Source organism: Lissotriton vulgaris, chromosome 4_1 (assembly GCF_964263255.1).
Source record: "Lissotriton vulgaris chromosome 4_1, aLisVul1.2, whole genome shotgun sequence".
NCBI classification, from domain to species: Eukaryota; Metazoa; Chordata; class Amphibia; order Caudata; family Salamandridae; genus Lissotriton; species Lissotriton vulgaris.
In genome coordinates this window covers 1,073,427,327-1,073,445,232 of record NC_141691.1, presented here as the reverse complement: position 1 = coordinate 1,073,445,232, position 17,906 = coordinate 1,073,427,327, and the positions used below count along the sequence as shown (strand labels likewise).

The following is a 17,906-nucleotide window of genomic DNA, read 5'->3' as shown; positions in this document are numbered from 1 at the left end:
ACGAGGCCGCATGGCCTCAGCTCGACCCCAACCCTGGGCCTGGCCAGGCCCCGACATCCCGGCACCACCATCCACCCAGGAGGTGAACGGCCCACTTGGCAGGTCAATGGGAGAGAAGAAGTGTCGATGGCTCTCCCCCGCCAGGTGCCGATCGCCCCAGCCTCCCCGGGCGCTGGCTCCACCCCCCTGCTGGGTGTCTGGACTCCCTCATCCCGGACCTCCCGACCTCCAAGTGCGAGGGTCCGGACATCAAAGGCCGCCAGACCTATAACTGGGGCAGCTCCAGAGCAGGAAGGCAGTTGTATCCTGGAGTCGAGAGACACCGAGAAGAACTCATCCTTGACGGACTGCTGGCGCTGCCGCAGCCCTGCCTTGTGAACTATCGTCCTGCCTCTGGCGCTGCCGCGGCCCTCTGCAACCTTCATCCTCGTCGGGACCTGCTGGCGCTGCCGCGGCCCGTTGTAACTACCATCTTCGTCGGGACCTGCTGGCGCTGCCGCGGACCGTTACCACCTTCGATCTACCCGGGACCTGCTGGCGCTGCCGCGGCCCGTCCTCCAAGAACGCCGAGCTCGAGGATTGTGAGCTATCCATCATCTCATCGCAACTACCACATTGGTAACAAGACTGTCCCGCTACCCCCTTTCCCATCCAAGAGACTAGAATCGAGGGGACCCCTGAGTCCAGACCTCCTTGTACCACTCTACCGTACCTCAAGATTGCTTATAAAGAACGTTAAATCTTATCCTTGTGTGGTGTCCATCTGTGGGGGGGAAGTTACTTGTCTGTACGATCGCTGGAGACGGCTCTCCCCGGAGACCTCTCCCCTTGTCCTCGGCCGACCCTCCAGGTCCCGTCTAACACCGTGCTTTGTCATCACACAGTGTCAGGCAATGCCAGATATGAGTGGACCGTTACTACGCACGTACGGGATCTGTTGTGAGTCGTGTACTATGGTGCTGGTGTTGCACTTTGTACCTCATTGCCATCAGTGCTGTTGTTCTGTGATTGCTATGTGTGTGCTGCATTGTGATGTTGGGGATCTGGAGGGGGCCCCTCTGTGCACATTGTGGACGGGTCCTACTTGGCGTTTCTATGTGTGCTGCAATGTGTCAAGGCTCTCAGTGACATGTTCCACGATCATTGTGGGGGTGCAGTGTGCTACACTTATTCGTACATGGGTGTGCGCCATTGTGCCCACCTCCCCCCAGTCCCTGGCTGTTACTCACCCTGTTGCTTTTGGGTCAGGGCTTATCGTGCTGTGTCCAGGCCCCCAATTCCTGCCACTATCTCCACACTGTTGACTGTGGCCACCATTTCCTCCAGCTCATCAGTCACCTCTGTGTCGCAGGACTCTCACCTCCAGTCGCCCTTGCTGCCTTCCTGTTGGCAACGAGCTTCTCCTTGGTTTGGCTGTGTACTTCATGCCAGCGCCTTTTGACATCCTCCGGTGTCCTCCTCGCCACTCCAAAAGCATTGACGTTGTTGACAATGGCATGCCATATTTCCGTTTGGGTTTCCAGTGCCACCGTGGAGGTGCCGAACAGTTGTTCGTAGTGTCCTGTAACCTCCGTGACGATGGTCCGGTCTTCCTGCGGACTGAACCCCGTTTTCCTCTTCCTCTTGTCCTTGCCCTTTCAAAATTTCAAATGTCAAAATTTTAAAGGTGAGGTGTCGTTAAGAGCTCATAAGAATGAGAGCAGACACTACATTCAAAAGTATTGACACATATAGACAGAGGTTCTATCGAAACTGTAATTTTCAGAAAATCATGCCTTGTGTATCAAGGGGCCTCCTTGTCTCAGCTCTGAGAGGGTAACTTCTGATTAGAAGTTTCAAGCATCGACAAGAAAACATGGCCGTTAGTGAAGCATAATGGAAGGCAACTCATATTTAATACACAGGGTACAGTGAGCAAAGGATTCGTATTAGGACATAACACTCTGATTGGAGATTTGTTTTTTTAATTGGGCTTGAATGAAGTTTCAAACTGTCAAATACAATTCTAAATATAGTTGACGTTCAACTTCATCAACACTAGCATTATCAATATTAAAATAACGACATTTATACGTATACGTTATTAAATACACTGTAGCAAAGAGATCTGAAACAGAGAGATTTACTGAACAAAACCTGTATGGAAATTATTGAGCCAAAGCTTTTTACCTGGGTCTAGTAAACTTGTGCCCCGCCAGAGCCGCAGCAGTTTCAAATAGTACTGCCAGCATTTTCATCACATTAATGTCTTTTTTCACATTTGAAAAACATTCTGGAACCTGTGGGATGAATGAGGTCCAATGTGGGCGAAGGGGACCTCAAGTGGTCCCCTTTGTAAAATCATAAACCTTAGAGCATTTCAAAAGTAATATTCATGTGTTTCTGGATTTAAATTCGCAGTTATTATAGCACTGTAAGCGGTCTAGCTCAACTCTTAACATCCTTTGCAGGTAATCTTGTGCATTCAAATTAAAAGTTACTTTCTTCTTTGTGCCTCGACAGCACCTGTCATACCTTTAGTGAATCTACCCTTCGGTGTTAAGTTGAGAGGTAAAAAAAAGGTATGCCGTGTAAAGACAGGCGATGAGAGGGCAGACTATATAGAAATAGTGGTTCGGATAGAAGGAAGGCAGGAAAATGCGTAGAAGGTTATTTGCGGGGCCATCAATGAGCATACACAACAAGGCAGACTCCTGTTGCATAAAACAAATTAAAGCTTGTGATAATTCTAATTATCGTTTCCAATCGTATTATAATGTGAAATGATGAATTGAATATATCCTACAGCCCTCTCTGCTACTTCAGAAAAGTTTCTGCATAGCAGTTGTGAGGCACTAATAGGGAATAACGGGAAAGGAAATACTATTTATGAATTGACTGTTTTTACATGCCAGTTGACGAAAGTTTGTACTGTTCATGAATTATCCATGATCACCGTCAACTGATAATGCTTATCATTTCTGTGCCAGCATTCTTTAAATGCATGTTGTTTCCTGCTCAGAATCCTGGCTATGCTGGAAGGCAGGAACTACCTGAGAACCTGAAGATAAATTTCCGCTCTGTAGCCATGATGGTTCCAGATCGCCAGATCATCATCCGTGTCAAGCTAGCTAGTTGCGGTTTCATTGATAACATTGTTTTGGCCAGGAAGTTCTTCACCCTCTACAAACTGTGTGAAGAACAACTTTCCAAACAGGTCTGTCTTTTACAGTTTTGAATTGTTTGTTACAATTATAATTTTACAGAAGATATTGAAAAACAGTTTATTTCTAAATGTCGATTGCAGAGAAATGATTGTGACATAGTCATAGGCAAAGTTTATCTAGCTTTCAAACAGCACGTAAAATGTGAGCCTGGAGCATGTTTTTTAAATGTTTTTTGATTTTATCTGTAACAGTCAAAAGAAGCAGACATTTTAAATACATGTATCGACACATGGTAGAACATCAGGTCACGGTTCACATATGGGGAGCTGTCAGCTGTTTAGATGACAAGATACATTTCATAGCCAGGCTTCAGAACCTCACAACACTTCTTTGTTGTCATGACTGAAGCGGTAGTACCCAATATCTCGAACAAGCATTGGAAATGCAATAGGTCTCGGATTTATTTGAGTTAGAGCTAAAGGCATTGTAAATGGCAATGTCTTTTAGCCATGTGTTATGAAGTGTATGCATGTGGTGTGTAGTGGAATTATGTGGGTTGGATTGGAATTGTAGCAATGGTGGCATGCTGCGCTTTAGATGAATATGTTTAAAAGTAAAGTGTACCATACTGCGATTGCTACAATAGTTAATTGTGGATGCGTTAACAATTGATGTGTGCACTGATGGCTGGTGGTGTGTGTGCCTGTAGAAATTGTTCACTGATGTCTGGTGGTGTGTGTGCTTGGTGGAAGCGTGCACTGCCGGCTGGAGGTGTGTGTGCCTGGTGGAAGTGTGCACTGACGGCTGGTGGTGTGTGTGCCCGGTAAAAGCGTGCACAGATGGCTGGTGGTGTTTGGTGCCTGCTGAAAGCCTGCACTGATGGCTGGTGGTGTGAGTGTTTGGTGAAAGCGTGCACTGAAGTCTGGTGTTGTGTGCCTGGTGGAAGCATGCACTGACGGCTGGTAGTGTGTGTGTGTGTGTGGTCGTGTGTGTGTGGTTGTGCGTGTGGTGGTAAGTGTGTTGTGGTGTGTGGTGGTGAGTGTGTGGTGGTGAGAGTGTGGTGGTGAGAGTGGTGTGTGTGTGTGGTGTGTGTGTGTGGTGTGTGTGGTGTGTGTGGTTTTATGTGTGTGGTCTTATGTGTTTGGTCTTATGTGTGTGGTCTTATGTGTGTGTGTGTGTGTGGTGGACTTAGTTTGAGTGTCCGTACCCTGCACACTCACACACTGCCCCTACACACTCACACACTGCTCACCCTACACACTCACACACTGCTCACCCTACACACTCACACACTGCTCACCCTGCACACTCACACACTGTTCACCCTGCACACTCACACACTGCAGTCACTGTCACTCTGCAGTCACTCTCACTCTGCAGTCACTCTGCAGTCACTTTCACTCTGCAGTCACTCTCACTCTGCACTCACTCTCACTCTGCACTCACTGTCACTCTGCAGTCACTCTCACTCTGCACTCACTCTCACTCTGCAGTCATTCTGCTCTCACTCTCACTCTGCACTCACTCTGCAGTTACTCTCACTCTGCACTCACTCTGCAGTCACTCTCACTCTGCAGTCACTCTCACTCTGCACTCACTCTCACTCTGCACTAACTCTCAATCTGCACTCTCATTCTGCACTCACACTCTGCAGTCACTATGCACTCACTCTGCACTCACACTCACTCTGCACTCACACTCACTCTGCACTCACACTCACACTCACTCTGCACTCACTCTCACTCTGCACTCACTCTCACTCTGCACTCACTCTGCACTTACTATGCACTCACTCTCACTCTGCACTCTGCACTCACTCTCACTCTGCACCCACTCTCACTCTGCACTCACTCTCATTCTGCACTCACTCTCACTCTGCACTCACTCTCACTCTGCACTCACTCTGCACTCACTCTCACTCTGCACTCACTCTGCACTCACTCTCACTCTGCACTCACTCTCACTCTGCAATCACACTCACTCTGCACTCACTCTGCACCCTACACTCCCTCTGCACTCACACTCACTCTGCACTCTACACTCACTCTGCACTCACTCAGCACTCACTCTCACTCAGCACTCACTCTCACTCTGTACTCACTCTGCACTCACTCACTCTGCACTCACTCTCACTCTGCACTCACTCTCACTCTGCACTCACACTCACTCTGCTCTAACTCTGCACTCACTCTGCACTCACGCTCACTCTGCACTCTGCACTCACTTTGCACTCACTCTGCACTCACACTCACTCTGCACTCACTCTCACTTTGCACTCACTCTGCACTAGGCACTTACTCTGCACTCAAACTCACTCTGCACTCACTCTTCACTCTGCACTCACTCTTCACTCTACACTCACTCTCACCCTGAACTTACTCTGCACTCACTCTGCACTCTGCACTCACACTCTGCACTCACTCTGCACTCACACTCTGCACTCACACTCTGCACTCACTCTCACTCTGCACTCACTCTGCACTCACTCACACTCTGCACTCACTCTTCACTATGTACTCACTCTGCACTCTGCACTCACACTCTGCAGTCACTCTGCACTCTGCACTCACTCTGCACTCACTCTCACTCTGCACTAACTCTCACTCTGCACTCACTCTCACTCTGCACTCACTCTCACTCTGCACTCACACTGCACTCACTCTCACTATGCACTCACTCTGCACTCATGCTCACTCTGCACTCACTCTCACTCTGCACTCACTCTGCACTCACTCTGCACTCACTCTGTACTATGCACTCACTCTGCACTCACTTTGCACTCCCTCTCACTCTGCACTCACTCTGCACTCACTCTTCACTCTGCACTCACTCTTCACTCTGCACTCACTCTCACCCTGCACTCACTCTGCACTCACTCTGCACTCACACTCTGCACTCACTCTGCACTCACACACTGCACTCACTCTGCACTCACTCTGCACTCACTCTGCACTCACTCACACTCACTCTGCACTCACACTCTGCACTCACTCTCACTCACTCTGCACTCTGCACTCACACTCTGCAGTCACTATGCACTCTGCACTCACTCTCACTGCACTCACTCTCACTCTGCACTCACTCTGCACTCACTCACCCTCACTCTGCAATCACGCTCACTCTGCACTCACTCTCACTCTGCACTCACTCTCACTCTGCGCACACTCTGCACTCACTCTGCACACACTCTGCACTCACTCTGCACTCACTCTGCACTCACTCTCACTCTGCACTCACTCTCACTCTGCACTCACTCTCCCTCTGCACTCACTCCCACTCTGCACTCACTCTGCACTCACTCTCACTCTGCACTTATTATCACTCTGCACTCACTCTCTGTTGGACAGGCCACATGGAGGGCCGCTCTCCCCCGGCTCAACCAGGCCCGAGCCCGGTCACGCAAGTACCACACACCACCATTGCACGTCCTCCGTCCCCTCAGGGACCCCTGCCCCCGAGCACGTTAACCTCGTGGATCCGATCCACTGCCGGCCCACGCGCCCCGCCCGGGCCGCCATCTTGGACACTTCACCACGAGGCCGCCTGGCCCCCGATCGACCTCAACCCGGGGCCTAGCCCGGCCTCAGACATTCCGGCACCACCCTCCACCCAGGAGGTGAGCGGGCTACTTGGCAAGTCAATGGGAGAAAGAGGTGCCGATGGCTCTCCCCCGCCAAGTGCCGCTCGCCCATCGCCTCCCCGGGCGCTGGCTCCACCCCCCTGCTGGGTGTCTGGACTCCCTCATCCCGGACCTCCCGACCTCCAAGTGCGAGGGTCCGGACATCAAAGCACACCAGCCCTATAACTGGGGCAGCTCCAGAGCAGGAAGGCAGTTGTATCTTGGAGTCGAGAGACGTAAAGAGGAACTCATCCTGGACGGACTACTGGCGCTGCCATAGCTCTGTCCTGTGCACCATCGTCCTGCCTGTTGGCGCTGCCACAGCCGTCGTAACCTTCATCCTTCATCGTCGTCGGGATCTGCTGGCGTGGCCGCGGACCGTTGTATCCGTCATCTTTCACCGGGACCTGCAGGCTCCGCCGCGGACCGTCGTCCTTCCTTCATCCATCTCGGGACCTGCTTGGCTCCTCCACGGCCCGATCATCTAGAACGCCGAGCTCGAGGATTGAGAGCTATTTTGTACTCATTGGTAACTAAAGACTGTCCCGCTACCCCTTTCCTCAACCAAAGACTAGAATCGAGGGGACCCCGGAGTCCAGACCTCCTTGTATCATACCAACGTAACCTAAGAATTGCATATAAAGTCTCGTTAACCTTCAATCTTGTGTGGTGTCCGTCTGTGGGGGGGAAGTTACTTGTCTGTACAGTCGTTGGAGACGGCTCTCCCTGGAGACCTCTCCCCGTAATCTCGGCCGACCCTCCCGGTCCGTCTAACATTGGTGGCCAGCGGCGCGATCCGAATCACCGCATAACGTACAGAGAGTAGCTCACCCCACAACGAACCACAATGACAACTAAAGAGAGCGGATCAACTGAGAAGTTCCAAATGGAAAAACTAGAGGAGTACAGCCATCGTGAACTAAAGCAGTTCTGCATCGAACTAGGTATCGCTACCACCGGACTAAGCACCAAGGACGATTTTAAGCATGCCCTAGAATCTTGGGCAGAGACCGGGGCTGCCGGAACCCCCGATCAAAGCACCGCAGAAAAAACCACCACGGCCCCTGAAGGGCAAAGAACGGGTCTCTCGCAAGACGAGATCCAAGAAAGAGAAAAAACCCGACTACACGAGCTAGAAATGGGCCGACTCAAGATGGACGTAGAACTCAAGTTGGCCGAACAAAAAATAAACTTAGAGCACCTACGTCTCCGAGAAGAAAGAGAGGAGAAACAGAGACAAAGGGAGCTCGAGGAAAAGAAACTAGCGTACGAGCACGAACGGAACCTAGCCGAGATCAACCTGCGCAAACAGAATAAAGAGTTAGGGGTGCCCGAGAGACCACACACCCCAGGGACCACGGAGAAAAAAGTACACATCCCCAAGGATGTTGTCCGAGAATATTTTCGAGAGGACGACATCCAGCAATGGTTTAAGGCCTATGAAATCGCTATGACTGCGCACCGGATCGATAGAAACGATTGGGGAGCCGGCCTATGGGGCAGATTCCTCAATGAGGGCCGCGACACCCTGTTACAGCTCCCAGACCACCAGATGACCTCCTACGACCATATGAAAGCGGCCCTCCTCACCCGCTATGGCCTCACGCCCGAGATGTACCGTCAGAGGTTCCGAGACTGCACACGCATCCCGGGTACAACTTGGGTGGACTATGTAACGTACTTTAGCCGAGCTTTCGAAGGCTGGATCAGAGGGAACAACGTCACGACCTACGAGCAGCTGTTCAATCTGATGGTATGGGAGCATCTGTCCAACAATTGCTTCATTGAACTACGCCAACACCTCCTCGACAGCAAGTTAACCGATCCCCGGCAGCTCGCAGCCGAAGCTGACCGGTGGGAGATCACCAGAGTGGGCCGGAATGGGTCCTACGAGCAGAACAGGAACAACAATGGTCACCACCGACCCAGAGGAGGAGGAGGGGGCCAAGGACGAGGAAGAGACAACACTCCGGCCGCCCCCGCTACCAGCACCACCCCCCCGGCCAACCGGGGCAGCACCCCGGCGCGACCGGGGTACAGAGCCAATGTCACGTGTCACCGATGCCAACGAATCGGCCACTATGCAAACGACCCAAGCTGCCCGCAGTATCAGAGTCCAAAACCCCGCCATGTGGCCGCCGCGGCACTAGGGGAAGAACAGATCTCCGAGGAACAAGAAACAGACGAGCAAGAATATCAAGAGTGGGAGCCAGCCGCCATGACTCTCGCATGCTTAGGGGGAAGAGACATGGTCCCGCGGGTCCCCCTACCCGCTAACACCCAGAAGTACAGCCAATGGGTGAGCATCAATGGACAACGGGCCGAAGCCCTTCGGGACACCGGGGCCAGTGTGACAGCCGTCCGCTGTCACCTGGTGACCCCAGAACAATATCTACCGAACATTCTCTGCCCTGTGCGATCAGCCGACAACTCGGAAAGTCTGTGTCGGATGGCCTGCGTCCCCTTTGAGTGGGGAGGGGTCTCCGGCATGTTGAAGGTGACGGTCCGAGACGACGCCCCCGTGGACTGCCTCCTCGGAAATGACCTGGAGAGCTCCCCGTGGGCAGCCGTGGAGCGAAAAGAACACTTGGGGATGTTGGGCGTCCCGGACTGGGCGTGCGTCACCACCCGGTCCATGGCCGCCCGTGCCAACCATCACCCGGAAGAACCAGAATGGCCGGCGCCACCGCCTCCGGTCGCCCCAGCCGAGACCCCCGACCATGACACCCCCCTCGAACCTGCTCAACCTTCCGACCTCGCTAACCTTGACCAGTGGGCCCAAGAGGGGGGACCCACACAAGAACAATTTCGCCAGGAACAGAAGACCTGTCCCTCCCTCGAGGGACTCCGCCAACAAGCGCTCGCCCAAAGCGCAGGGGATACCTCCGGAACTCATTGGGTCTACTGGGACAATGATCTGTTGTACAGCGAGCAACGAGTCGCGGAGCTGGGGGCCAACCGAGTACTAGTAGTGCCCCTCCGCTTTAGAAACTTCCTGCTAAACCTGGCCCACGATGTCCCCCTGGCAGGGCACCTGGGACAAGATAAAACCTACAGTCGCCTAGTGACCCACTTCTTCTGGCCCAAAATGAGAAACGATGTGCACCAGCATTGCCGATCTTGCCCCACGTGCCAAGCCAGTGGGAAGAGCGGCCGCAAACTAAAGGCCCCCTTGCAACCTTTTCCAGTAGTCACGACCCCATTTGAGAGGGTCGGAATAGACATTGTGGGACCCCTAGACCCGCGTACAAAACAAGGCCATCGCTTCATTCTGGTGCTAGTGGACCACGCCACCCGCTACCCTGAGGCTGTTCCTCTCCGGACCGTGACAGCCCCAGTGGTCGGCCGGGCCCTGATGGGGATCTTCTCCCGTGTGGGGTTCCCCCGAGAAGTCGTCAGCGACAGAGGCACGAACTTTATCTCTAAATACATGAAATCCCTCTGGCAACAGTGTGGGGTCACCTACCGATTCACGACCCCCTATCACCCCCAAGGGAACGGACTTGTTGAGCGGTTCAACCGCACGCTAAAAGGGATGATCGGGGGATTGGAAGAGCCCCTCCGTCGCCAGTGGGATGTGCTGCTGCCGTGCCTCCTCTTCGCCTACCGAGAGGTCCCACAGAAATCCCTAGGCTTCAGCCCCTTCGAACTGCTATATGGGCACCCAGTGCGGGGGCCGCTCAGCCTGATCAAAGAAGGCTGGGAGATGCCTCCGGCCAAGAGCCCGCCAGATGTCTTCCGGTACCTCCTCACCCTCCGCAACCAGTCCCGGCGGTTCAGAGACCTAGCAAAAGCCAACCTAGAGGCCAGTCAAGAGGACATGAAAAAATGGTATGACCAGAACGCCTCATCCATTGAATTCGAGCCGGGGCAACAGGTATGGGTAATGTCCCCCACGGAGCCATGCGCTCTCCAAGACAAATGGACGGGACCCTTCAAGGTAATCGAGCGCAAGGGTCCTGCCACCTATCTGATCGATATGGAGTCCTCCCGGAACCCACTCCGAGTCCTCCACACCAACAGACTGAAACCCCACTTTGCACGAACAGAACTCAGCCTACTGATGGCCACAGACAATGGGGTTGAAGACGACTCCGAGCCTCTCCCTGACCTCCTGCGGACCCAGGAGCAAGACGGCTCCGTGGATGGGGTCCGACTCTCGGAGACCCTCACCAGAGAACAACGCCAAGAGTGCCAAGCCCTCCTGTCACGGTTCGCCAGTCTGTTCTCCCTCACCCCAGGTGTCACTTCCTGGTGTGTGCACGATGTGGACACCGGAGACAGCCCTCCTGTCCGCCACCGGGCCTACCGCGTACCTGATCGGGTACGGGCCTGCATCCAGGCGGAAGTGGCTAAGATGCTCACGCTCGGGGTCATCGAGCCCTCAGACAGTCCATGGGCCAGCCCGGTCGTACTGGTCCCCAAAGCAGCCGCCCCCGGAACCACACCAGAACTCCGGTTCTGCGTCGACTACCGGGGCCTGAATGAAGTCACCAGAACGGACGCACATCCCATCCCCCGGGCAGATGAACTGGTCGACCGAATGGGAGCTGCCCGCTACCTCAGCATCTTCGACCTGACAGCAGGTTATTGGCAGATCGGCCTCACACCCCGAGCACAAGAACGTTCTGCCTTCTCCACCCCCGATGGCCACTACCATTTTACGGTCATGCCCTTCGGCATGAAGAATGCCCCAGCGACTTTCCAACGGCTCGTCAATCAGGTCCTGGCGGGGCTCGAAGGGTTCAGCGCCGCCTACCTAGACGACATCGCTGTGTACAGCCACCATTGGACCGAGCACCTCCACCACCTCCGAGCAGTGCTGCAAGCCCTTCAGCGAGCTGGCCTCACGATCAAGGCCAGCAAGTGTCAAATTGGACAAGGGTCTGTGACCTACCTCGGACACCAGGTGGGAAGCGGCCTAGTGGCCCCTCTACAGCTGAAAATTGCCGCCATCCAGGACTGGCAGCCCCCTATCACCCAAACCGAGGTACGAGCCTTCCTGGGCCTCACGGGCTATTACCGAAGGTTCGTGAAAGACTATGGTACCATAGTGGGGCCTCTCACCGAACTCACGTCAAAGAATCAACCCAAGAAGGTGAACTGGACCCCAGAGTGTCAAGCGGCATTCGAACAGTTGAAGGCCGCCATGTGTTCCGCTCCTGTGCTCCAGGCCCCAGACTACAGCCGGGAGTTCGTCGTCCAGACGGACGCCTCCGACCAGGGCATTGGGGCGGTCCTGTCTCAAGTGAACACCGAAGGCCTTGATCAACCGGTGGCCTTCATCAGCCGGAGACTCCTACCACGGGAGCAACGCTGGAGCACCATAGAGAGGGAAGCCTTCGCTGTGGTATGGGCCCTCAAGAAGCTCCGGCCCTACCTTTTTGGCACCCACTTTCGGGTGCAGACCGACCACCGACCCCTACAGTGGCTGATGCATATGCGGGGGGAAAACCCAAAGTTGCTACGCTGGTCCATCTCCTTGCAAGGTATGGACTTCACAGTCGAACACCGGCCTGGGTCAGACCACGCCAACGCGGATGGCCTGTCCCGGTTTTTCCGCCTCGACGAGGAGAGTCCCCAAGAGGATGGGTAACTCTCCCCGCCTTCAGCTGGGGGGGACGCATGTTGGACAGGCCACATGGAGGGCCGCTCTCCCCCGGCTCAACCAGGCCCGAGCCCGGTCACGCAAGTACCACACACCACCATTGCACGTCCTCCGTCCCCTCAGGGACCCCTGCCCCCGAGCACGTTAACCTCGTGGATCCGATCCACTGCCGGCCCACGCGCCCCGCCCGGGCCGCCATCTTGGACACTTCACCACGAGGCCGCCTGGCCCCCGATCGACCTCAACCCGGGGCCTAGCCCGGCCTCAGACATTCCGGCACCACCCTCCACCCAGGAGGTGAGCGGGCTACTTGGCAAGTCAATGGGAGAAAGAGGTGCCGATGGCTCTCCCCCGCCAAGTGCCGCTCGCCCATCGCCTCCCCGGGCGCTGGCTCCACCCCCCTGCTGGGTGTCTGGACTCCCTCATCCCGGACCTCCCGACCTCCAAGTGCGAGGGTCCGGACATCAAAGCACACCAGCCCTATAACTGGGGCAGCTCCAGAGCAGGAAGGCAGTTGTATCTTGGAGTCGAGAGACGTAAAGAGGAACTCATCCTGGACGGACTACTGGCGCTGCCATAGCTCTGTCCTGTGCACCATCGTCCTGCCTGTTGGCGCTGCCACAGCCGTCGTAACCTTCATCCTTCATCGTCGTCGGGATCTGCTGGCGTGGCCGCGGACCGTTGTATCCGTCATCTTTCACCGGGACCTGCAGGCTCCGCCGCGGACCGTCGTCCTTCCTTCATCCATCTCGGGACCTGCTTGGCTCCTCCACGGCCCGATCATCTAGAACGCCGAGCTCGAGGATTGAGAGCTATTTTGTACTCATTGGTAACTAAAGACTGTCCCGCTACCCCTTTCCTCAACCAAAGACTAGAATCGAGGGGACCCCGGAGTCCAGACCTCCTTGTATCATACCAACGTAACCTAAGAATTGCATATAAAGTCTCGTTAACCTTCAATCTTGTGTGGTGTCCGTCTGTGGGGGGGAAGTTACTTGTCTGTACAGTCGTTGGAGACGGCTCTCCCTGGAGACCTCTCCCCGTAATCTCGGCCGACGCTCCCGGTCCGTCTAACACTCTCACTGCACTCATTCCGTACTCACTCTCACTCTGCACTCACTCTCACTGCACTCACTTTCACTCTGCACTCACACTCACTCTCACTCTACACTCTCTCTGCACCCGCACTCACTCTGCACTCTACACTCACTCTGCACTCACTCTCACTCTGCACTCACTCTCAATCTGTACTCACTCTGTACTCACTCTACACTAACTCTGAGCTCACTCTGCACTCACTCACACTCTGCACTCACACTCACTCTGCTCTCACTCTGCACTCTACACTCTGCACTCACTCTGCACTCACTCTGCACTCACTCTGCACTCTGCACTCACACTCACGCTGCACTCACTCTGCACTCACTCTTCACTCTGCACTCAATCTGCACTCTGCACTCACTCTCACTCTGCACTCAAACTCACGCTGCACTCACTCTGCACTCACTCTTCACTCTGCACTCACTCTTCACTCTACACTCACTTCCACCCTGCACTCACTCTGCACTCACTCTGCACTCTGCACTCACACTCTGCACTCACTCTGCACTCACACTCTGCACTCACACTCTGCACTCACTCTCACTCTGCACTCACTCTGCACTCACTCGCACTCTGCACTCACTCTTCACTCTGCACTCACTCTGCACTCTGCACTCACACTCTGCAGTCACTCTGCACTCACTCTGCACTCACTCTCACTCTGCACTAACTCTCACTCTGCACTCACTCTCACGCTGAACTCACACTCACTCTCACTCTGCACTCACTCTCACTATGCACTCACTCTGCACTCATGCTAACTCTGCACTCACTCTGCACTCACTCTGCACTCACTCTGCACTCACTCTCACTCTGCACTCACTCTGCACTCACTCTTCACTCTGCACTCACTCTTCACTCTGCACTCACTCTCACCCTGCACTCACTCTGCACTCACTCTGCACTCACACTCTGCACTCACACTCTGCACTCACTCTCACTCTGCACTCACTCTGCACTCACTCACACTCACTCTGCACTCACACTCTGCACTCACTCTCACTCACTCTGCACTCTGCACTCACACTCTGCAGTCACTATGCACTCTGCACTCACTCTGCACTCACTCTCACTGCACTCACTCTCACTCTGCACTCACTCTGCACTCACTCACCCTCACTGTTAGACGGACCGGGAGGGTCGGCCGAGAATAAGGGGAGAGGTCTCCGGAGAGAGCCGTCTCCAGCGATCGTACAGACAAGTAACTTCCCCCCCACAGACGGACACCACACAAGGTTAAAGTTCAACGAGACTTTATAGGCAATTCTTTAAGTTACGATGAAATGATACAAGGAGGTCTGGACTCAGGGGTCCCCTCGATTCTGGTCTCTGGTTTGGGAGAAGGGGTAGCGGGACAGTCTTGTTACCAAAAGATGGATATAGCTCTCAATCCTCGAGCTCGGCGTTCTAGATGATCGGGCCGCGGCGGAGCCAGCAGGTCCCGAGATGGACGAAGGAAACGACGGTCCGCGGCGGAGCCAGCAGGTCCCGGTGAAGATGACGGTTACAAACGGTCCGCGGCCACGCCAGCAGGTCCCGACGACGATGAAGGATATGAAGGTTGCGAAGGTTGCGGCAGCGCCGGCAGGCAGGACGATGGTGCACAAGACAGAGCTACGGCAGCGCCAGTAGTCCGTCTAGGATGAGTTCCTCTTTGCGTCTCTCGACTCCAAGATACAACTGCCTTCCTGCTCTGGAGCTGCCCCAGTTATAGGGCTGGTGTGCTTTGATGTCCGGACCCTCGCACTTGGAGGTCGGGAGGTCCGGGATGAGGGAGTCCAGACACCCAGCAGGGGGGTGGAGCCAGCGCCCGGGGAGGCGATGGGCGAGCGGCACCTGGCGGGGGAGAGCCATCGACACCTCCTTCTCCCATTGACTTGCCAAGTAGCCCGCTCACCTCCTGGGTGGATGGTGGTGCCGGGGTGTCTGAGGCCGGGCCAGGCCCAGGGTTGAGGTCGATCGGGGGCCAGGCGGCCTCGTGGTGGAGTGTCCAAGATGGCGCCCCAGGATGGGCGCGTGGGCCGGCAGTGGATCGGACCCACGAGGTCGACATGCTCGAGGGCAGGGGTCCCTGGGGGGACGGAGGACGTGCAATGGTGGTGTGTGGTACTTGCGTGACCGGGCTCGGGCCTGGTTGGGCCGGGGGAGAGCGGCCCTTCATGTGGCCTGTCCAACATGCGTCCCCCCCCAGCTGAAGGCGGGGAGAGTTACCCATCCTCTTGGGGACTCTCCTCGTCGAGGCGGAAGAACCGGGACAGGCCATCCGCGTTGGCGTGATCTGGCCCAGGCCGGTGTTCAACTGTGAAGTCCATACCTTGTAGGGAGATGGACCAGCGTAGTAACTTTGGGTTTTCCCCCCGCATCTGCATCAGCCACTGCAGGGGTCGGTGGTCGGTCTGTACCCGAAAGTGTGTGCCAAAAAGGTAGGGCCGGAGCTTCTTGAGGGCCCATACCACAGCGAAGGCCTCCCTCTCTATGGTGCTCCAGCGTTGTTCCCGTGGTAGGAGTCGCCGGCTGATGAAGGCCACCGGTTGATCAAGGCCTTCGGTGTTCACTTGAGACAGGACTGCCCCAATGCCATGGTCGGAGGCATCCGTCTGGACGACGAACTCCCGGCTGTAGTCGGGGGCCTGAAGCACAGGGGCGGAACACATGGCGGCCTTCAATTGTTCAAATGCAGCTTGACACTCTGGGGTCCAGTTGACTTTCTTGGGCTGATTTTTTGACGTGAGTTCTGTGAGGGGCCCCACTATAGTACCATAGTCTTTCACGAACCTTCGGTAATAGCCCGTGAGGCCCAGGAAGGCTCGTACCTCGGTCTGGGTGATGGGGGGCTGCCAGGACTGGATGGCGGCAATTTTTAGCTGCAGAGGGGCCACCAGGCCGCTTCCCACTTGGTGCCCGAGGTAGGTTACAGACCCTTGCCCAATTTGACACTTGCTGGCCTTGATCGTGAGGCCAGCTCGCTGAAGGGCTTGCAGCACTGCTCGGAGGTGGTGGAGGTGCTCGGACCAATGGTGGCTGTATACAGCGATGTCGTCTAGGTAGGCGGCGCTGAATCCTTCGAGCCCCGCCAGGACCTGATTGACGAGCCGTTGGAATGTTGCTGGGGCATTCTTCATGCCGAAGGGCATGACTGTGAAATGGTAATGGCCATCGGGGGTGGAAAAGGCAGAACGTTCTTGCGCCCGGGGTGTGAGGCCGATTTGCCAGTAGCCCGCCGTCAGGTCGAAGATACTGAGGTAGCGGGCAGCTCCCATGCGGTCGATTAGTTCATCTGCCCGGGGGATGGGATGTGCGTCTGTTCTGGTGACCGCATTCAAGCCCCGGTAGTCGACGCAGAACCGGAGTTCTGGTGTGGTGCCGGGGGCAGCTGCTTTGGGGACCAGTACTACAGGGCTGGCCCAGGGGCTGTCTGAGGGCTCGATGACCCCGAGCGTGAGCATCTTGGCTACTTCTTCCTGGATGCAGGCCCGTACCCGATCTGGCACGCGGTAGGCCCGGTGGCGGATAGGGGGGCTGTCCCCCGTGTCCACATCGTGCACACACCAGGAAGTGACACCTGGGGTGAGGGAGAACAGGCTGGCGAACTGTGACAGGAGGACTCGACACTCCTGGCGTTGCTCTCTGGTGAGGGCCTCCGAGAGTCGGACCCCATCCACGGAGCCGTCTTGCTCCCGAGTCCGTAGGAGGTCAGGGAGGGGCTCGGAGTCTTCTTCAGCCCCATTGTCTGTGGCCATCAGGAGGCGGAGTTCTGTACGCACAAAGTGGGGCTTCAGTCTGTTAGCGTGGAGGACCCGGAGGGGGTTCCGGGAAGATTCCTTGTCGATGAGATAGGTGGCAGGGCCCTTGCGCTCGACTACTTTGAAGGGCCCCGTCCATTTGTCTTGCAGGGCGCATGGCTCGGTGGGGGACATCACCCATACCTGTTGGCCAGGTTCAAATTCAATGGATGAGGCATTCCGGTCATACCACTTTTTCATGTCCTCTTGACTGGCCTCTAGGTTAGCTTTTGCCAGCTCCCTGAACCGCCGGGTCTGGTTGCGGAGGGTTAGGAGGTACCGGAAGACATCTGGAGGGTTCTTTAGCGGAGGCATCTCCCAGCCTTCTTTGACTAGGCTGAGCGGCCCCCGCACTGGGTGTCCATATAGCAGTTCAAACGGGCTGAAGCCCAGGGATTTCTGGGGGACCTCCCGATAGGCGAAGAGGAGGCACGGCAGCAGCACATCCCACTGGCGACGGAGGGGCTCTTCCAACCCCCCGATCATCCCTTTTAGCGTGCGATTGAACCGCTCAACGAGTCCGTTCCCTTGAGGGTGATAGGGGGTCGTGAATCGGTAGGTAACCCCGCACTGCTGCCAGAGGGATTTCATATATTTAGAAATAAAGTTCGTGCCTCTGTCGCTGACGACTTCTCGGGGGAAGCCCACAC

At 55.5% G+C, this 17,906-nt stretch overlaps 1 protein-coding gene across 1 annotated transcript in view; it reads left to right on the top strand.

Moving 5' to 3' along the window:
• DNAH5 (dynein axonemal heavy chain 5) overlaps positions 1-17,906 on the top strand; it is a 5,605,957-nt gene that overhangs the window by 3,417,560 nt on the left and 2,170,491 nt on the right. Inside the window, exon 38 of the mRNA XM_086967405.1 lies at positions 3,002-3,196. Within this exon, the coding sequence (XP_086823531.1) occupies positions 3,002-3,196 (195 nt within the window). The remainder of the gene's footprint in view (positions 1-3,001; positions 3,197-17,906) is intronic.